The following is a 22,944-nucleotide window of genomic DNA, read 5'->3' as shown; positions in this document are numbered from 1 at the left end:
TAAGGATGCAGGCAGTTTGTCCAAGTTTTAAACCAAAACAAAACCTAAAATGTGTTTGTTCCACCATATTTTAAGCATTTATCTTAAAGTGCCAAATTAATAATTGGTGGTTAACCCCTTAGTGACCGGTGACGTACCAGGTACTCCGCCCAAAAATTGGTGGTTAAAAACCGCGGACGTACCTGGTACGTCATTTAGTAGATCAGGACTTACCTGATCGCTGGCGTTCCCACCGTTGGCGATCGCGATCCTGGGGTCTGATTGGGAGCTCAGGCAGATCCCCCTGCCCGATCTGGCCCTACCGGGCCATTTGATCACGGGGTCCTCGTGATCACATGGCCGGAATAGCCGACTTGTGCAGTGCCTGCCTGAGGCTGTCCCCCTAAAGCCTGCAAAAAAGTTATTAAAGTTAAATAATAGTTTATAAAGTACATAAAAAGTATTTGGATCATATATATATGACCTAAGTACTTTTGCATGCACATAAACACACATACACCATTATTAAAAGTGCATTTTAATTCTAATTTATATATATATACATATGTACACTTAGAATGACCTTATACAGTATCTCTTTTTTTTTCTTCTGATTGTTCCCTTTCCCAGTGTGGTTTAGCTTTGTCTCCATCTAGTGGCAAAACAATATATTGTCTCTATATACTAAGTCATGTTTTAAAATATACTACCACTCATACTCTAGGCTAGGGTTCTCTTCTTTTTTTATTAACTCAATAATTGGGTTCATTCCCGGCTCTCAGCCCTCTAGAATCTTTATATTACTCTACTTCCTCCCCTCTCCTTCCTTTTATATATAAAAAATAAAAATAATAAATTGAAAAAATAAAATAAAAACAAATAATAAAATTAAATTTAGAAAAAATATATATACCTGTTTAAATTTGTTCTAACAGTATTTTGATATTAATGTACTTATATATTTAAATCAAAATACATTTAGAATGACGTTATAAATACATATATCTCCTTATCGACTATAAGGAACAAGGTACAAGGTACGTCCGACAAAAAAACGGTTAAGGACCGCAGACGTAGTACTAGTATATCCGCGGCAAATAGGAGCCCTGGACCGGTGATCCGCGGAAATCACAGTCGGGGGGGGGGGGGGGGGGGGGGCAGTCAGAGATCCCAGCAGTCCCCCTGCAGCAGCTCTATGGTATGCCTTGGTGGGGTTAATTCACATTCCTGGGCTACTATATGATCTCAAAAGGCAACATAGACCCAGTAAACCAATCTAGCAAACTGAATTGGGCAAGCCCCATACTGACCCTGTAACTTTCCAAAACATTATAAAACCTGTACATGGGGTGTATTGTTATACTCTGCAGACTTCGCTGAACACAAATATGAGTGCTAAAAACAGTAAAACTGGGGGGCGGAGCCTGACAAGCAAGCGAGTACGACGTGCTCTGCTTGAGCTCCCGCCGATCGGAACACTCACAGCCTAAAATTTGGGGGTGAAACGCAGAAGGACCCACATACTGCGGCTATATAGCTTGGGGAACCCAGCACACACCCGCAGACACCCGACTTGCCACCCAAAATGCCTGGGAACCGAGTCGGCGGACTGGGGCCTACGGGACGGATGGGCTGGGAAGACGGCCGCTTCCCGCTCACCACACCGGGCCACAGGCAGGCACCAAGCATCCCCTCCCCTATGAACTGGAGGGGAAAACCTGGTCCCCGCCACACAGAGCTGGCCCTGCTACACACCTGCAGTCGGAGCCGACAGCTGACACCAACAGACTGGAGGTGAGGGCCTCCAAAATGGCGGACACAAGCGACTGCAAAACTCGTGGCATGCAGCAACAGCCTGTAACATCCATTCACATCCTTAAAGCGAGAGACTCCCTGGAGGAAATCTTTGACCGGTTCTGGGCTAAGTTAATGGCCCGCATACGACCAGTCAGGGTCATATACACCCCCGACCCAAATAAAGCGCAAGCCTGCAGCACCAGGAGGCTTGGGTAACCTCGGAATGGCTCTAAGGTGACCTATACCTCTGCAACTCCCATGAAACGCCCGCCTGGACAGAGGGGACAAACCCACAGGTACCGGCCACATAAGCGGAGGGCCATAGGAACCACGCAAAGACACACGCCCGACCAATATAAGGCCCGACGCACCCGTCCGTCGGAAAAGATCCTGGACCTGAAAGGACCCCAGGCTCATGGCCTGAAAGTACCAGCCCTCACATTGACCCAGGGCCGAGGAGGCACCATGCCTTCAAGGGGCTGCACAGCAGACCGGGTCCACATAAGGCAGCGCAGATCAAGAGCACAGAGAAAGCCCAGAGACCAAAGTCCAGCTACAGGACTAGATGGATTGTTGATTGGCGCAGAACAGGAGCACACGGGCATCTGGGACCGGAGAGGCTCTCACCTGCAGAACGGTGGGCTCCCAAGGCTGACAGTCTGCCATCAGCAGGCATTGGTTAAACATTCACTGGCAGAGGCATCTAACTCCCGTAAGGCAAAGCCTTAATGCAAGGCTATGTTGGGTTTTTTTTTTTTTTTTTTTCATCCCTCAGCAGTCATACCTGTAATACAATCAGCTCAGGATATATGCCTCTGCAGTATCTCTCTAAGGCAATGCAGATATACAACCAGTGGAAACTGTGCTTTAATTTTATTTCCTTTCCCTAGTAGTTTTACGGTTTCACTTGTTTTATCACTTTGATTCAGTTTTAGTCTTCGCCAATATGTTTCTATGCCACTTAAGACGATTTAGCATGTTACCTATTGTTCATAACCAGCAAATACCATGCCTAGGAATTATTCATGTATATAAAAAAAAAAAGCTCTCTCTACATTCTATAAGCGTAACTACCCAGTGGCCACTACAGAGCTAATCATAGATAAGCATGTTATATAACTCTCCTTTCTTTGATGCAGTTAATGTCAGCCTACACTACTTTCAATCACGCTTACTGCCTTCCCACTCTCTGACGCAACCTGTATTATTAACCTGTTAGTTACATAAAAATGTGCAGTTTTCTTATATGTCACAGTATAACGCCTTGTGAAATGTCTATAATTGTTACCGTGACAAAATAAGTATGTCTGTCAAATCTTTGCACAACAAAAATAAAGAATTAAAAAAAAAAAACAGTAAAACTTATCAAGACAATGGAATCACCAGTAAAAGTGCAGTTTTTGTGTAAAAACATGCAAAAAAACAAATATGAACGTTGAGTTTGGCAATCGTTGGTGGCTAAGTGGCTACTACAAAAGACTGGACGTACCCCATTTTGAATACCCTGGGTTGTCTACTTTTTTAAATGGTATGTCATTGTGGGATTAATTTTAATTTCTGGGCTGCTATACCATAACAAAGGCAACCTAGCCAATCTGGCAAATAGCAATTTACAAAAACAGAAATTGGCAAATCTTATGTTTTGCCCTGTAACTTCCCAAAGCACCATAAAACCTGTACTTGAGGAGTACTGTTGTACTCGTGAGATATTACTTACACAAATATGAATGTTTTAGAGCAGTAAAATGTATTATACTGATAACATCATTGATGAAATGACAGTTTATGTGTGAATAACGCAAAAAAACAAATATAAAAGCTAATTTTGGCCAGGGTTTGTGACTAAGTGACTACTAAAAAAGACTGGGCATAGTTGGTTGTCTGCCTTTACAAATGGTATGCCATGATGGGGTTAATTTTCATTCCTGGGCTGCTATACGGTCTCTGCAAACCAATCTGGCAAATTTTAATGTGCAAACATGCAAAAGGGGAAAGCCCTACATTTGACCCCTGTAAGTTTGCAAAAACCCATAAAACCTGTACATTGGGGGCACTGTTGTACTCAGGAGATGTTGCTGAACACATATTGGGGTGTTCTTTGTCAGTAACACATAACAGGAACTGAGAATCAATGCCTAAAGTACAATGTGAGAGAAAAATAGCAAAACAAAATGACTACCCAAACTTTTGACAAAGACTGCTGGTAGAATTAGGGCATCTAGATTGTTAAAATACCACCATTTGAAATACCCTAGGGTGTCTACTTTTCACAAATATATGGTTTGATGGGGGTAAATTACATTGGCAGGCTTCAAAAATGTCCCAAATAGGACATAGGTGCATGTTGACCAGCTGTGAAAATCCAAGTTGGAAAACTGGAATGCGCACCCTCCAAATAAGGTCTTTTAGCAGTGGCGTACACACAATCCATGGGGCCCCGGTGCAAAACTGATTCACTCTGACTCCCTGTTCTTCCTCCCGCGCAGGCTTGGTGTATGCTGGGAGGAGTGACGTGCAGTCACTTCCTCCCAGCTTGTGATGTCATCACAGAGGGCCCGGTCGCGCTGTTAAAGCGCCCAGCGCTGACCGGGCCCCTTGACAATCCATATCCATCGGGTGGCCCTGACAGCATGGGCTACCCAATGGACCCCTTGGACGGTGGGACGGAAAAGATGGCGGCGGGTACCCCAGTGTCTCTTAGCCCCCAGAGAATCCGACACACCTATACATGGGTGGCATACATGGGTGTACTCAGGAGTTGTTGCTGAACACATATTGGGGTGTTTATTGGCAGTAACCCTTAAAGTTCTCAGTACATATATTCTTAACTTGCTATGAGTGTCAATAAAGACACCAATTATTTTATTTATTTTGTAAATTTGGCATAGATTGGTGGTAAAATGGTTGCATTAAAAGAGTCTAAATTCGGGGGGGCGGAGCCAACTACTGAACCGAGCGGTCGCAACTCAAACGAGCTCCGTGGACAACAAGCATTTTTACGGGCAAAATCAACTTCCATCACCCCTCAAACTCAACAGAAACAGGCTAACTGCCCCAGCAATCACGGCAGCAATGGGCAAAAAGAATAAAAAGCTCAAATCGGACATGCCACGACCTGGCGCAAGTATAGGGGATCTATGGCGGAGAGCACATGGCGCCCTGGAGCCTCACATGGCGGAATATACCGATTATGCGGACGACCTCACCAACTCTGACGGTCTCACCTCAGACCAAGAAGAGGTAGCCATACCCGCTGCGCGACCGCAAGCTCAACCCAAGATGCACTCAGATGCTGCTCCGGTCACAAAGGCCGAAATGAAGGAGCTGTTTGCCGAGCTCCGACGGGGCATCCAGGCCGACATGGCGGATATGAGGAAGGACATCCAGGGCCTGTCGGATCGTATGGGTGCCGTGGAGAGGGACTCCATGAGCCACACAAAACAACTTACCACGCTGCAGCATGAAGTGGTCTCCCTGCAACAACTACACCTGCAGGTGGAACAAAAAATGGCGGCAATAGAGGATGCGCGGCGCGCCCAAAACCTTAAGATACGGGGAATCACAGACTCCATTCCAGACACAGAGGTGCCCCACCTCGTACGACGCTTGGTAAGCACGATCCTCCCCGTGAAACAGGCCAAAGGAATACACATAGACTGCACTTTTCGCTTACCCAAACCCACAACAGCCCCAGTGTCGGCACCCAGGGATGTTCTAGTAAAGTTCCAAAAACGCCAAGACAAAATGGCGCTTATGGCAGCCACTAGGGGAAACACACCGTACACATTCGAGGACATGTCCCTTACGTTCTATTCTGATCTGTCCCGGGGAACAATGGCAGGGCGCGCAGCACTCAGACCACTCACCACCCTGCTCCGCGCTCGCAGCATAAGATATCAGTGGCGCCCACCCCACAAACTACAGGTGATTCATGGCGAAAGAACATACCTAATAGCTGACTTACCGGAGGCAAGAAAACACCTGGCGGCATGGGGCCTCCCACAGGACGCATTGCAGCAGCCCAACAATCCCGCCAACGTCCATGCTTGGAACCCGGCCACCTCCGCTACGTTTGTCCCACGAAGATCCGCACAAGCGGGGTCGTCACCGAGCCACGCGTGAAACCACAAGAAGGTTTGCGCTTCTCTTTCTTTCCCACATGTCGCTGTTCCTTGGACAATATGGACTGTCAAACGCACTACCTATGGAATAGTGCCGTAACACCTTGGGGGCACCGAGTAACGGACGACAGCGGAACGCATCCCGGATACCTGCCTGATTGAGGAGTAGGTTACCTGCAGCTCTTCTGTAGACTGGTTGATCATCCAGAGACACTTGGGCCCTTATATCTACATGTAGTTTTGTAATAATATATGACCCAGTGACTTCCTGGACGATTTCTGCACATACCTGCAGTGATAATATTGTTTCAGCTAACTGCCGTTAAGTTGCAAACCCCTACTGAGTGACGCTCCCCATAATGCTTAGTTTGTTTGACTCACGATAATGTATGCATGTCTAGCCTAGGATGTCCTCCATTAATGTTAGTATACTATATAAAATGGCTACCTGTGTCTTCATGCCGGTACTCCATGATTATCCTTTACTCGTGCACAAAAGCATACTGTTTTTACTATTCCTGCTAGCCTAGCCACTGTTTAGCTTTATATATTAGCCTGTAGCTCTGTAAGCTCTACCAATAAGCATTATGTCCAGCGAGGTGTGCGAACCAAGCGCCTCATACTAAGTTCAGAAATGGGTAACAAGGTGCTTTTGATTTTGTTCTTCTTGGATTTATTAATCGACAAATGCATACGTGCCCTAGTGTAAACGCCTGTAAAAATAACCCACCTTGTATATCCTATGATATGCTTCCATAGCAATTCTAACCTACTACTCTGTGATGCAGACCTCTTATATTGCATACATTGAGCCTATCTCGTCTGATGAACCAGGTCTCTAACGTCTAACCTATGCACCAGATGTATCCCGCATATCTAACTTGTTCTCCCTTTATATAAAAATGGCTGTATGTTCTATGACCTTACCAACATAATCCCTACGTTCATAGATAAGGCTTTATGCCTCTCTTGCAATGTTGGGTCACGATATATAATGGAACAGTCACATAAGTACCATTGCATACTATTCAAGCCTGTTTATAACATGTTTTCGTTAATCAACATAAAAACAAAAATGAGGCATTAATATCGCGGAAATGTACACCATTAATGTTATTGCTGTAGTAACCCTATATTATGTACCACTTGCACGTTTCCCTTTCTCTGTTCTGTAACCCATCTTACATGCCTCAATAAAAGAAAGAAACAATAAATTGTCAAAAAAAAAAAAAAAAAAAAAAGAGTCTAAATTCCCTAAGTTTAATACCTTAGATTGTCTTATTTTAAAAAATATATACATGTGAAGGGTTATTTAGGGATTCCTGACAGATATCAGTGTAACAATGTAATTTCGTTAATTTTGAAAAAAAATAAAAAACTCAGGACAAAAGTTAGAAACTTTTTAGCACAGGTGTTTTTTGGCGGTTGTAGATGCGTTACAGATTTTTGGGGTCAAAGTTAGAAAAAGTGTGTTTTTAAAAAAAAAGAGAGATTTTCTTCATATTTTATATATTTTTTTTCTAGTAAATTATATTATATGATGAGAATAATTGTATCTGTAGAAAGACAATTTTATGGCGAGAAAAACGGTAGATAATATGTGTGGGTACAGTAAATGAGTTAGACGCAAATTACAGCTAAACACAAACACTACAGAAATGTATATAAAGATGTGTACTATATCGTAACTCCAAAGTAGAAAATGTGCTATCACCAAGAGTGTGCCTCACTCACTCAACAATAAATACAATAAAGTGAATTAGCTAATATGGCTTAACAAGCAACATAAGCTAAAAAAATGGGATAGCACATATAGTAGCACTGTACAAAAAAGAGGATACAACCTTATAACAGGACGTGATCTGGAACAGATCTAAAGGATAATAAATAATATATAGTGAAGTATGTTTGAAAAGAAGGCTAATATCCAGGAGGTAGAGAACTTACAAAAAGTATTGATGGTCTGCGCTTATCTCCCTTTAAGGGTGTCTGTTTGTAGGAACGGAAACTCTCTTCAAATATGGAATCCTCAGATGGATAAAAAGAGAGATATACATAGAATAGTACTGTTTAAAATGTTATAAATGTATTGCACTGATTGCACTTACATTCAGGTTGCAATCAGCAAGCATATCTCCACTAGCAAGTGGACCAAAATGACAGGATGGCTCTATGCTGAAGATGGAACACTGGCTGATCGCACCATATAAAGTGCTAAAGATATATATAAATAAAAATACAAATACAATAATAAAACAAAAATAGTAAATAAAAGTCCTTATAAATACTCAATCCAACGCGTTTTGTCCGTATAGACTTCTTCAGGGATATGAGTACTGTCCAAACACGTTCCTTTATATATCCATAAATGCAGATGTCTCTCATCAATCCGATTTTCGAAAATTCCCGCGGCATCGGGCACTTCCGGGGTCTGACGTACATCGTTCCTCATTGGACCAATCCGGAAAAGCGTCATATGTCGTACGGCCGTTTTTTTAACTTTCGCGTTCCACAATGGAACGCACATCATAACCCTCACTACAGCGTTCCACAGTGGAACGCATATGGCAAAAAGGCAATCAAAAGAGACAAACCGAGATGGCAGTGGGTGAAGAAGCAAACAAACCCACTGCCATCTCGAACATATACATCCATAACCATAGCCACATGTCTATTACAGAAAAGAGCAGTATATACGTGGATACACAAGAGCCCCAAAGTTTAAAGAAATATACATAAACAGAAAAAAATAAAACAAAAATGTATATATGCACAAAAAATATGTATATATATATATATATATATATATATATATATATATTACACCCTAAACCTACACTATCCCTAACTTTCAAACAGCATTAACCCAAACACTAATGATCCTATCCTACATCTAACTCTAACCATACCTTTACCCCTAAATCTAACCCCACCACATTCCATAATCTTAAAGAAACCTAGTACTAATATCAGTTATAATATTAGCAGATGAGTTTCTTAGTTAAAGCAGTTGAGCGTGGTCTGTAACCACCTTCTACTGGCTGTTTTCATAATTTCATTTTATGTAATTATATGTCAATATGAATGGAGTCTGCCTTCCCCGGCTAAGCAGTGGCTGGGGACATGCAGTTAGATATTGTTAGGACCTGTTCAGACCCTGAGCATCTTCTTTCAGCAGCCTGCATCCCAGAATCACCATGGCTAAGCCTGAGCACAGAGACTTGGTGTTCAGAATAGATTTAAAGGGTGTTTACTGCAGCGCTGACTTTCAGCACTGTATGCAGCTAATTTTTCAGTCTGGGGCCACTAAAAATGGCCCTAGCTGACACAGAGGAGCCCTATTTATCCATGGGTTTCCACACCTGGGTTTCCTGGTGTGGGCAGAGATTTATCCCCCTAGCTATAGACATTTAAAAACCTATTTAAGGAGCTGCATGCTCCTTAGTGTTAGCCATCCACTTGCATGTCATAGAATCTGACTTTATTATTCCCTGCGCGCAATACTTTATCCTAGTTACTATTTATAGTCTGGCTAATGGACTTTCACCAAAAGAAAACCTTTGAGAGGGATGTCAGTAATGTTAGCATTATTTTCTGATGCACAGTTTTTATCACATTCATTTGCACACATTTTCAATGGCTTGCATGTTAAAGGGACTCGCCACACCAGTACCTCTTCAGTTTAGTAATGTGGTTATGGTGCAAAGACCCTGTCTATGCATTCTTTTTTTCTGTTAAATGTGTAATTCTTAGATATATACTTTTCTTTTATATGTGCTATCATCAGCCATCCATAATTCTCATTCTCATTTTCAGGTTGGCTATATCAGTATTGTACAACTCTTGCATAAAGTGTCATATAAAAGTACAGTTTTCCAATTCGTTATTAATAACCTGTGTCCAAAAGGTCTTACTTTAATCACTTACATATCGTTACAAATAGTAGAGCAATCACAATCACTTATTCGCACCGCTATCACTTTAAAACAACAATCAGTTTAGACCTCTAAAATTTCATTTTCGCACAAACAAAAGTGCACAGATGGCCAGATAATAGAGTTGTGCTTGTCCCATCTTTTTTTACATTTTTTTTTTTTTTATAAAAGTAATAATTTGAATGTATCCTATGTGGACACTCCCCTAAAATCAGAATTTGACAGGTTCTTCAATTAATTAGCCTTATGGTGAAATTGAGCAGAGAGCAACTCTGGTCAGTGGCTCCTTTTCAATCATCTTTCCTATGTCTTTTTCTCATATACTCCTCTATATTGACTGTTGCTTAGATTATCCTCTAAATGCATTTACAGTTTAATGATGGAAACTGGTACGAACAACTTAATCCGCATGTTCTGTCATAATGCTTTTATTGTCTCACCAGAAACCACATTCATGGGGATAGATGATAAGATAAGAAAGAACCATTTTAACTGACAACATGTAAACTAAGTCAGGCAGTGCTCTATGAAATAGAGTTCCTCAGTGTCATATATCCCATAATATATTAAGTTAAGCACTAACAGGAAGACACACAGTTAGGTCTGGAAATATTTGGACACTGACACAAGTTTTGTTATTTTGGCTATTTAGCAAAATGACTTCAAGTTACAGTTTAATAATCACAACATCTAGTCAAGAGAAGTATACTCTCGAACTCTTCACTTCATTATCCAAGTCCTCCATGAAGAGAAGACTTTACAAGAGCAAATACAGAGGGTTCACCACAAGGTGCAAACCATTCATAAGGCTCAAGAATAGAAAGGTCAGATTAGACTTTGCCAAAAACATCTAAAAAAAAAGTCAGCCCAGTCCTGAAACTAAGATCAACCTGTACCAGAATGATGGGAAGAAAAGTGTATGGAGAAGGCTTGGAACGGCTCTTGATCCAAAACATACCACATCATCTGCAAAACATGGTGGAGGTAGTGTGATGGCATAAACATGCATGGCTTCCAATAGCACTAAGTCACTAGTGTTTAATGATTATGTGACAGAAGCCAGGTGAATTCTGATGTGTGTAGAGATATATTGTCTGCTTAGCTTCAGCCTAATTCAGGAAAGTTGATTGGATGGCACTTCAATTTACATATGGACAATGACCCAAAACATACTGCAAAAGCAACCCAGGAGTTTAAAGCAAAGAAGTTAAATATTTTGCAATGGTTAATCACCTGATCTCAACCTGATCAAGCATATGTTTCACTTGCTGAAGACAAAACGTAAGGCAGAAACACCAACAAACAAACAACAACTTAAGGCAGCTGCAGTAAAGGCCTGGGAAAGCATCACAAAGGTGGAAACCCAGCGTTTGGTGATGTCCTTGTGTTCCAGACTTCAAGCAGTCACTGCCTGCAAAGGATTCTCGACAAGTATTTTTTAAGTTACTGCTGGTGGTTACAGGGAATTTCCTCTATCCGAATGTCCTTTAACCTTGTTTTTTTTTTTTATCTAATCACATTGAAATGTAGACTTGCCTTTCAAAAATGTTTCATCAACTTTTAAACGTTTTACATGAAACTACCATTAGCCACCTAGTGTAGTACCTTTAATTCTTTCCATCATGGATTTTTAGTCATATGACAGTCCATGTGAATTATAGTAGTGACATACCCACTGCAATAAAATGATCCTTCTTTAATGCAGGCAAGTCTTGGAGGACGTGTTAGGATGATTGTAACCGGAGCAGCTCCAGCATCCCCCACGGTTTTAGCATTCCTTCGAGCAGCCCTTGGATGTCAGGTAGGAACCAATTAACATGAAATAACTATTAGCAACAGATACCAATTTGGGTTTTCTTGAATAACTGCTCCATTATATTTTATGTTACAGACAATATTCTGTCCACTAAATGTCTTTATTGTATACAAAAACATTATAGATATCAGTAGATAGGAAAAGATTGGCATGTTTTAGAAAATGATAATCCATTCATCAGATTATATCAAAAGCCCGTACAGAGGTGGCTCTAGGCTTACTGAGTCTTTATAATATATTCGAACCCTACCCTCAAAAATTCATTATTATCCACTGCCCCATCCAAAGACCCAATCTCATATTCCTCCAATATTAAAATATGTTCATCACCCCTTGCTAGATTGTCCTAAAGTAACCTCCTTACGTTAACCTTTTACGAAAAGTAACCTCCATACGTTAACCTTTTACAATAAGCCCTCCATAGCTCCTTAAACACTACACATCCCATAATTCCCTTCTCACCCACAGCACCATAACCATCTCAGTTCCCTCACTACCCCAAGCCCCAATGACATTACTACTCCATCCCCATAATCTGCTCACCCCGATCAGTACGCATACAGCAATCACAAGTACAAATATTAATAGAACAATCATTATTAATGCAATAAACAGCACAGATACAGCAGTCAGTACTAAAATAACAAGCCATTCCAATAAAAGTACTGCCGGCTCACATTGTGCAAGTCAGTCTCTTTCACTTGCATTAGCTATGTACAATAGTACTGCAGCAGTAAATCTTCTGTGTTATGTATTTGATGTAGCAATGTATGACTTTAATATGCTTCAGTGAGCAATGTTACTGGCATTATGTCTGTGTTAGGTCTATGAAGGTTACGGACAAACAGAATGTACAGCTGGCTGCACATTCACTACGCCTGGAGACTGGACATCAGGTAGGAATTTAGAGAGGATATGCTGTAATGATATGAAGGACTTTATACACATCTTTTTGTTGTCTACGTATTCACAGCTGTTGCTATGGCTGCTGTTCTGGTAGTGTGAATAATAAGAAAGCTGACCTATCTTTAAGTTCCTCAACCAAATTGTTATACCAGAATAAAGCTTGCCATCATTCAGAGCCTTTTAACAATGGGTCTAGGAATAAATTGAAAATAATGTGTTATGGGTCACATAGGTTGAAGATACAGGGCTGCCAACCACTGTGTTAAATATTGTCTAGTTCCAATAATGATCATTAATTTTATTTTTATAGGGCATGTTGGCGCACCACTACCATGTAATTACATAAAACTTGTTGATGTGACAGATATGAACTATTTTGCTTTCAAAGGAGAAGGAGAGGTATTTATGATTATTTGTTTAAAGGTTCTAAGATACGTTGTTTAAATATTCTGTATTTTTTATTTTTGCAGTACTCAGATTCGACCTGTCTTGCAATTTGTATTCTGTTACTGTGTAGGCCTCTTGTCTAGATCATCAGTTATCAACAAATCATCTGAGCCTTTTTGGGAAATCAATTTTGGGTTTTATCATCTATTCTAAAATGATTATTGCTTGAAAGAGAATGTTATCAATCTCTGGTGAATCATTATGCTTTGCTATTTTTGTTATTCTAAAAATGGTTTGCACTGCTGCCTGGCTAATCAGTGGTGAATAATTCAGTAAGTCAGAAAGTGGATCATGTAATAATTGAAAATCTATCGTGTTTTGTGTAATTGTTCCTCTAATTGTGTCCATGCAACCACAGGCTGGCAAGCTGTAAAACTGTTAAAGTGGCTCTGTCACCTCACTCAACATATTTCATGAAGATAGAATCTTTATTAATTACACACTTTATGACTTACTTTGTCTTATGGTGATGCCTAAGATTGACAAAAGGCAGAGCTTCTGTTTTCAAGTTTTGCCAATTCTCCCAGGATTTGCTTGTGATACTTTGTCTTTGGAGTCTCCCATGATCGCGTGGGATCCTTCATAGATATCAGGTTGTATTTTTGCACATGAGTGAAAGTACAATACTGACACGACTACTCACTTATAAAGTGCCGGGAACTGAAGACAGAAGATGGCGGCACTCATGGAGGTTACTTCGCTGTAACCTCATGCCTCTGTCCCTCAAAGGGATACCAAATTAGAGGGTGCAAAATATACACTAGGCCCATGCAGAGAGCACTTCTGTGCACAGTCTACGTGGGGCCAGACAAAGATGTTGTCAGTAGTCTGGCATGCATTCATGTATTAGCATGCTCCTTCTCTGGGCGGCTCTGTTTCCAACCGTGGGCTTAAAAGGTGGGACCATTGAGATGAAGTGCTCTAGGTGTCTATGGTGTTACTTTAAACTACAATATATATGTTTAGAAATCATTCTGTGTAAATAAGATAGCTTGTTATTGTTCTAAATTGCATTTTAATTGCATAAATTATTAGCAAGTCACTTAAAATTTCTCACAAGAGCCACGCCACTGGTCACACCCCTAAAATTAAAGTGTTCCTCTTTGTCAATTTGAAATGTTGAGAGGTAATGGATAAGAGTAATGAGTTAAATTGCTCACATATTAATGTTTATTTCAGATATGCGTCAAAGGACCCAATGTTTTTAAGGGGTACCTTAAAGACAAAGTAAAAACAGCTGAAGCATTGGATAAAGATGGTTGGCTTTACACGGGAGATGTCGGAAAATGGTTGCCGGTATATGCCTATTTTAAAACTATTTAAGCCTTGCAAAAAATACCTTACTGAGGAGGATGTATTGCACTGCTGCACACTACACTTACGACACTGTTCTAACAGTAGAAATAATGCAATATATGTTTTTAGTGGAAAAATAGTGAACATGCTCATAATGTCTCATATTAACATACTTGAGTAGATTCCCTCCTAATTACACGTCTGACTCTAACCATGTGACTATGCTATGAGTAAAATATGTAGAATTTTGGTAATCTCCATTATTTATAAAACTCAATCCTGAAGAACAAACTACACACATATTGTCTGTTTTGTCCCAGTTACCATTTATTTAGTAAAAGAGTTATTTATCACAAACAATACCCATTTTGTGAAAACTGTAAATGTAAAAAATTCTGTTTGTTTTGTTTAGCGTTTATTGTTAAATTTTGCCTTATTATACATGTGTTTCCCCAGGTACTGATAGCTTAGATATAATTTTAAATAAAGTGTATACTTTTTAGGATCCAAGCTTACCTATCACAAAGTCATTTTTATACTAAATAATTTCACTTTTGTTATAGAATGGAACACTAAAAATCATAGACCGTAAAAAACACATATTCAAACTGGCACAAGGAGAGTACATCGCACCAGAAAAAATTGAGAACATCTATTTGCGCAGCGAGCCCGTATCTCAAGTTTATGTTCATGGGGACAGCCTGCAGGTAAGAACAGGTTTATAGACACAGACAAATTTGTATTGTAGTAGTATCTGAAATGTAAGTTCTCTTGTTGTGTACCTATGCAAACGATAAAATACAGAAAGCAAATAAGATTTTGAATTCTAATACGATTAAAGTGGACTACTATATCAGGAATGGAGTTTGTCAAAACTTGGCAACCTAAATTCAGGGGACTGTTTCGCCTTCCTGGGTTTATTCCTTGGTGTTTCGTACAGAAAAGTCAATGTCAGTCAATGTCTACAATCATTAGACATGCTCACACTATGCAGAGTAATCTCAGGGCTAGTTAGCACACCCGCATTATCAAGGCAACTAATAATGAGTGGCCTCTGGGTTTTGTGCCCCAATTTTTAACAAACCACTTCTAAACAGCACCATAAGGATCAGAATAATGGCAACAAAGTAATTAATATTGCAATGTGAAGTAATCAATGACATTTGTTTGGTATTCTGGGTCATACTAATAATTTTTCAGTATCAACAAGTAGTCCATCACTTTTTGTAATTTGTTTAAGCTATTTGAGTAGTCTCAATGTTTAGAAAGCCTTGGCCAAAATACTGTCTGGGCTGAGTTCCCTTATTGGCACTACTAACCCAACCCAACAATGTAAAACCATTCAAGCGCCACTCCTCTGTATGGGGTCTCAGCATCGTCCACGCAGTTGAGCAATTATGGCTCCACTCCTGGGTGCAGGTATGATGGAGCCCCAGTTTTCGAGGTAGATGGGGGGTGGATATTGATGACGTTGGTGATGTGGACAAGTCACAAAGGGGATGTGCTTAACATGCTCTCCCTATTTAACCCCCCTTTTCAGCAGAGAAACATGTCAGATGTTCATGTGCCCTCCCTGTGCCTCACTCTACTTGGTTTTGGACCACTACTGTGAACCTGTGCTGCCTTGATTGACTCATATCCTAGAAATTGACTATGCCTCTTGATTTTTCCTGTCTGTTAATAAAAAATAGCCATGATAAATAGCCATGATCTCCTACTCTGCCATTTAGACTTGTCACCTTATCAGGCTTCCCAATTAGGGGTGTCACCACAAGGGTGTGCTGGACTCTGCCACCAAGCTCCCTCCGACCAAACCCTTACAAATACATATTTATCGTATTTGATATGCAAATTGCAAAGTTGGTTTTCCTCCGGTATAATGATAATATTTTATTTAAAACACGTTTGCTTGCTGTTCCTGACTTTCCACTTTTTATCTCTTTTAGGCCTTCTTAGTGGGCATAGTTGTCCCTGATGTAGAAGTGATGCCAGGATGGGCCCAAAGGAAAGGATTTGAGGGATCATATACTGAACTCTGCCACAATTTGGTATGTATTGATTTGCATGTGGAATTGTTTTACTAGATAACTATGCCTTCAGGTATATTTTTACAGAATGTCTTTTTTTAGGATCTGAAAAAAGAAATAATGAACGACATGGTGAGACTTGGAAAAGAGAGCGGTTTGCATTCATTTGAGCAGGTAAAAATATGAATTTGAAAATAATATTATACGGGACAGAAGTAGCCAACAGGTGCTTCTCCGGTTACTGTGGAGCTGCATTTCCTATTGTATGCTTATCATTGGATACAGAAAATACTATAGAGAGTCTGTTCAGTTTTTACTTTACTAATGGTAAGCAGTAAAGATAACAATGCAGATAGAATGAAATAAGACAGACAACTGAGAATGATACAAAGAAAAACAGTCTCCTCGGCAGAAGAGAACTATTTTTGTCATGCCAACTGTGATCTTAGCACTTATTTCCACGCATGTTCTTTCTGTAACGTCAATTCCAATATTTTGTTTTAGTTCATTGTATTATATTCCTCTTCATGTCGTGTCTTTTATAGGTACCACTAGCCTTTAATCAGCTTTCTAAGAAAACTGATGCAACAAACTTGAGTGCTTGAAGACTGCTATAGTTTCGAACTGTGCTAAGCAGTGCTCAAGGATAATAATTTAATTATAGACTAACCAAAAACTCTAAGAGAATTACGGATCTTGGATTAAGAGCAATAAGTGTCCTGAAATCCCAGGAAGTTCACTGCCCATGAGTTTTTTGCCACTAGAATAAGGAATGCCATAAGACATAACCTCAAACTGATATTTGCATAAGGGGATAGCTCCTCCAGAAACCATATTAGATTATTTATTTGTACTCCTAACACAGTGTTCCTTTAATACTAAACAAGGACTCCATCATCCCATTCCCTCTGTATGGGCTAGTAGGAAACATTAGGCTATATTAATAACTTATATTCATCGGGCCAGAAGAGAGGTAGAACTGAACTGGTTGTTGTGTATCCCTGCTAAAATAAAACCTGAGTTCTGCGTGCTGAAGCTTTTGAATTATGTAATTTAATCACATTACACAAGCGGATGTTAAACCATAGGGAACTGCATGCGAATCGATTTATCAGGAACTATTCTGCATATAAATAATCCACAATTGTTTTCAAGGACAGTGTGTACTTGAGGTGTGCATCTTCACATGGATATTTTCCAGCCATCATTCATTTTTCATTTAGAGAATGGGTCCTTTGTGCATACACTTGTTTGGAAACAGTTTAGCCGATTATACATGCACAACTTGCAAGGACATTCAGTTTAGCAGAAAAAAAATTACTTACTTAAATGAACAATAGAGTTTTTCTCTGCCCACCCATCCCTCGTGATCACCCCATGGCAAGTAAAGAGTTAAAAAACCCTTTTTAAAAAAAACCTTTAAAACACTCAACTTATTACAGATCCGAAGTCCCTCAGTGTTGGCTCCGTCTCCACTTTCTCTGGCGTCAATGCTGAGGGGGAACCTTATGTGCATGCGCAGCAGAGCATGGGGACGTCAAATGTCGTTTCACAGAGTTAAACTCCGTAAACCAGTAAGCGCCTCTTGTGGTTGTCTGGGAGACAGCCACTAGAGGTAATCGTAACCGTGCCATCTAAGCATTGCAGTTTCGCTAAAACGATGATGTTTTACATTACGAGGGACAGTGCACCCAGACCACCTTAATGAGATGAAGTGGTCTGGATGTCTATAGTGTCCCTTTAGGGTGACAGAATGGTCAAATAGTAATGATTGCTTACTTATTGACCAAATCAAACTGTTATCAGTGTTGATTTGACAAGTTTACTTTTACTATTCCCTGCATGAGTTATAGAGAACTTGCTACAACATTTCAGTGGTGCTAGGATAAATGAAACCAGGTTTGTAATATGTCAACTAATTATTTATAGTGTCTGTATAATAATAATAATTTATTTCAGAATCTCATTCACACTCAGGCAATTTAGGTTAATATAATGGGTAACTACATATATAAAGCCAAGTTTAGCTATCACTGATCTATTTTGATGACATCCATTAAATAGAAAACTTAAATATCCATTGAAGACATTCACCATTTTTACCAGCGAAAGGGTAGTATTGTAAAGCCATGCAATAATATGTTTTGAACCCTAACCATACATTAATGTTATAATTAATTATTTAATTAAGTGATTGCTTGTATAGGTATCCATTGTATGATGAATTTACAAGGGTTCATCTTAAAAAAAACTTAAAATGTACCATAACTCCGCCCTTCTCACCTGTCTTTGTCACATAATCCATTTAGCAACTGTTACTGAAGCTAGGAGTATTTAAACACTAAGCACCATAAACACTACAGTGCCTGGCTCCCCATTATTGTAAGTATTTCAAACTATTTTAGAACAGATTGATTTCTTACTTGGGGTTCACCCCACACTACATCTGATAGAGAGTTGGAGTCTCCTGCTTAGGAGTTTCCTTTAGCTCTCGTGAGCTAAGCATGTCTGTTAATTGTTCTCAGCCAATGAGCTAAGCCCTGCACAATCAAACTTAGCTCAAACAGAGTGTTTCCGGCTCTCTGTAAGATGTAGTTTAGGCAGTAAGCCGTGCCTGGCAGACTTTGGCTAACAAGACATTCGATTCTAAAACGATTACAAAAACTACTTACAAAGGCACCATATCCACAACAGCATGCTGTAGTGATTGTGGTGTTTGGATTGTAGCTTTAATTTTAAGTATTTGGTTCAGATCAACAGAGCAGTCAGATGCTCCAAGATTATATGCTTTGAGCTCTCAATACAGAGTCTGAAGCACAAACTGAACAAAACACGTGTTATGGAGGTCTAGGTAGGTACTGTTCACTACAGAATATAAAGCACAATCTGAGTTTCAATCTATTAGGCAGAATGCAAGAAACTCTGTGAGGCTATCACAAATAGAGATCATGGGGGAATTCAGTAAATTAAGCCTAAATTATGAAACTGTGATATCAGATATAATACTAAACTATTGACACGGGCATATGGAATTAAAAGTACATTTTCCGGCGTTATCTAAGATTTTTATTTTATTTTTTCAACAAGCTTTTTACTCTTTAATATTGCTATTTGGATTTAATTTGCTAAACTTCAGAGTTTAGTGAATAAGCGTTTTTTAATTCACTTTAAATTCCCAACAATTCACACTTTAGTGAATAACGCTTAGTATTTGCTGATGCTATTTAATCTCACAGTAATTTTCTGTGAAGTAAAACATACAATTTACTTAAAAGGGCACTATAGTCACCAGAAAAACTACAGCTTAGTATAGTATTTCTGGTGAGGATAGCATGTCCCTGCAGGCATTTTGCTGTTAACACTACTTTTGCATAGGAAAGGTAGTGCTTACATTGCCCCCAAGGGACACCTCCAGGTGGCTCCACTCCCTGCATGGAGACACTGAACTATCCCCATAGAGATGCATTGATTCAATGTTTCTCTATGAGAGGATACTGATTCCCCAAGCCTGCGTTTGGCTCTGGCCCCATCTCCTTGCCGATCTTGGCCAATCCAATGATTTTTCTATGGGAAAGTACTGGATTGACTGAGATCATCAATTCTGATAATGTCAGCCAAGGAGGCAGACCGGGGACAGGAGCCAGCAGTGGCAGACCCGCTCAGTGCCGGAAATAAAGTAAGTTTTTGGGCAAGCCATCTAAATGATGTCCTGATCCTATAGTGTTCCTTTAACGTGTTTTATCATTAAAAAAAAAAAAAAATCCACATATTCTCCCCACAGTCCCTTTGACTATACGAGTTTGGGATGCTCGTAGACATAAATATAGTTCTAAAAGAGAGTAAATTTCCCCTGCTTTACCTATAGCAGCTTTGGCAGCTATAATGCCCAATTTTAATTTTAAAATATGGCATAGGTTTAGGTTGTGGTTTCTTTATCAATTGGTACAAGGAAGGGCAATATTAACGTTTGATACTTTAAAATCGAAATATGGCATGGTTAATACGGCTCAGTATTCTTATATTCAGATGAAACCTTGGCTACAAAGACATATTTTAAGTAACGATACCTCTGAAATGGAGCAGAAGATGACCGAGTTTAAAAAAAATGTTTTTAGGCCTTAAACCTCCAAAACAAATTATATCTATAATGTATTAATCTGCATATGTGCATATCAGCTGTAAAAGCCGTCATTTGTATCGGCTTAGGGGAAACACTCACTGAAGATAGTTGGGGAGAAATACTTGAAGGGCATAAACCACTTACAATATGCGTTACCCACATTGAACTCACTAGGAAAATATTGCACAGATGGTACATGGTGCCAGCACGTCTTGCCCGTGGGAAACCCGGTACTTCAGACTCCTGTTGGATCTGTCATATTCAGGCTGGCACCAAGTTACATATATGGCGGTCCTGCCGGAAATTAAAGGCATATTGGGGGAACATAGCTGAAATAATTGGATCATGTACAGGAGTACAGCTTCCGTTTTGCCCTGAAACCTACTTGTTACAATATTTTCAAATCAAAAGAAATCTATTAAATATTTAATATTTCACATAATTATAGCTGCTTTAACTGTAATAAGTAGGAATTGGTTGTCTGAATTTATTTTAACTACACAATCTTGTATAAATAACTTGGAACACACAAAAATATCTGAAACTGCAGCTAGGAAAATGGGCAAACCACAAAAGTATTGGTGGGAAGCTTGGGAAATTTGGGAGTCGTATTTAAGGAAAATTCAATATGTTCCCTTATGAATTAAGATAAGGTTTGTTAGCTGTAAGAGGATTGGAAATGTATTACTATAATACACAGGTTTATTAAATATGTACTGATGTGGGTTATATATATAATTATATAGTAACTTGCTACTTGATTATTGATGCCATGACAAAATGGTTATGGGAAAATCCTCCCCCACCCACCACCCTCTCTCCTTTTTTCTTTTTCTTCCTTATGTCATAACTTTAGGTTTGAACTCTATATACTTTATAAGTTATAAAAGATTCACTGCCGTTATATTAAGGTGTATTGTAAAGAAGACAAGATTGGAAACCATTGAACAATTTTAATTATGTTCAGGAGAATAAGATATTTTGTGTTTACAGATCGTTACATTGTTTTATTGTCATATTAATAACTGTAAGTGAATTTGAAAATTCTAAATAAAAAATAAAAAAATATTTTAGGTTCCAACTAAAAGCTATGACAATCCAAAATGAATTTCAAATGTAAGGCCAGCTATGCTTTCAGTTGAACTAATCTGATCTTAAATTTGAGATTCACTTTAAATTCTCACTTTAGTGAATAAATGTATCAGTAAATTTTTTACAATATCCTTAAATATGTTACAGAATTCTGCTTTGAATTTTGGATATTTAAAATCTGTGTCTAACTTTTTTTTTTAATAGGTAAAAGCTATTCACATTCATACAGAAATGTTCACCGTCCAGAATGGTTTATTGACACCAACTTTTAAAGCAAAGCGGCCTGAACTGAGAGATTTCTTCAAGCAAGAAATCCAAGAACTTTACTCCAGTGTCTCCATATAGTGAACTACGGCAAAAAATGCCCTAATAAAGTTGGAATTCTGCGTTCAACATAAAGAGAAAGGATTAATTGTTTTATTTTCTGGATTTTAACTTCTGTAACCCATTTATTATCTCAGTGCTTGGAATGCAAAATCAACCAAGTGAAAATGAGATGGTTATATTAACCAGATTTGTAATGACACTATTAGCAGCATGACAATATTTACAGTATTTACACCCGAGCAAACTAAAAATGAAATACAGATTGTACAGTATGCCAGCCAGATTCAAAAAGGACATACTTTTTTTCTGGACAATATATTTGAGAAAGAAACAGAGAATACTAGATTAAATTATATAGGTGTGAATGCACGGAACTGTGAAAAAAAGAATGGATTACTCTATCTTCTGGATTGCTAGGACATTTCTGTCCTTTTTATATTGTATTTCATATTGTCAGCTGTACAGATTTAAAAAAAAAAATTAATAATTTCCAATAAAAAAAAAAGTACGCCTGGCCTAAATAACAGGGTTTTTTGTGTATTCTTGATTTTACCGAGTCCCATATGCTCACTTCAGCACAAGTGACGTGTTGGGATTGTCAGGATAAGGGATTTGCCAAAGCTTATCCAGAAGTAACTGGATGCACGTCATGTATTTTCTTTGGAAAATGTATGTTATTGTTCAAATTATGTGTTTCCGATAATATCTTTGCAAATCGTATCTTTACTAGTATGTTTGCTGTTGAGACATATGAACAAACAAAATGGAAAATTGTCTCCATATAGCTTTTATTTTTGGTTTGTTTCTATCAAGGGTAGAATTTCTCCAGAATTAAATTATAGCTTATAGGACAAAATAAGGTCTGTAAATAGTATAGCGAGAATAGCATCTTATGTTACATATATGTTCCATGGTTTAAAGGAGTAAAAAAAGCTGAAAAAAACAAACAAAAAAAACATGACCAACAAGGAAAAGTAGACTATGGCTTGAAGACCATTTTCCATGTTGTTCATAGAAGTAGTTACTCGATTTCAGACAATTAAAAAAAAATGTAGGATACAAGAGCACAACAAAACTAATA

At 39.0% G+C, this 22,944-nt stretch overlaps 1 protein-coding gene across 4 annotated transcripts in view; it reads left to right on the top strand.

The window, feature by feature from the left end:
• The window catches only part of ACSL6 (acyl-CoA synthetase long chain family member 6), a 193,465-nt gene extending 171,055 nt beyond the window's left edge, over nucleotides 1-22,410 (top strand). For all 4 annotated transcript variants that reach the window (XM_063447422.1, XM_063447423.1, XM_063447424.1 and 1 more), the window contains exons 14-21: nucleotides 11,538-11,633; nucleotides 12,472-12,544; nucleotides 12,865-12,953; nucleotides 14,181-14,297; nucleotides 14,861-15,004; nucleotides 16,244-16,345; nucleotides 16,427-16,498; nucleotides 21,741-22,410. In XM_063447422.1, the coding sequence (XP_063303492.1) occupies nucleotides 11,538-11,633; nucleotides 12,472-12,544; nucleotides 12,865-12,953; nucleotides 14,181-14,297; nucleotides 14,861-15,004; nucleotides 16,244-16,345; nucleotides 16,427-16,498; nucleotides 21,741-21,881 (834 nt within the window). In that variant the 3' untranslated portion in view covers nucleotides 21,882-22,410. The remainder of the gene's footprint in view (nucleotides 1-11,537; nucleotides 11,634-12,471; nucleotides 12,545-12,864; nucleotides 12,954-14,180; nucleotides 14,298-14,860; nucleotides 15,005-16,243; nucleotides 16,346-16,426; nucleotides 16,499-21,740) is intronic.
• The last annotated feature ends 534 nt before the right edge of the window (nucleotides 22,411-22,944 follow it).

The sequence above is a fragment of the Pelobates fuscus genome, chromosome 3 (assembly GCF_036172605.1).
Source record: "Pelobates fuscus isolate aPelFus1 chromosome 3, aPelFus1.pri, whole genome shotgun sequence".
In the NCBI taxonomy this organism is placed as follows: domain Eukaryota; kingdom Metazoa; phylum Chordata; class Amphibia; order Anura; family Pelobatidae; genus Pelobates; species Pelobates fuscus.
This window is presented reverse-complemented; position numbering and strand designations above follow the sequence as displayed.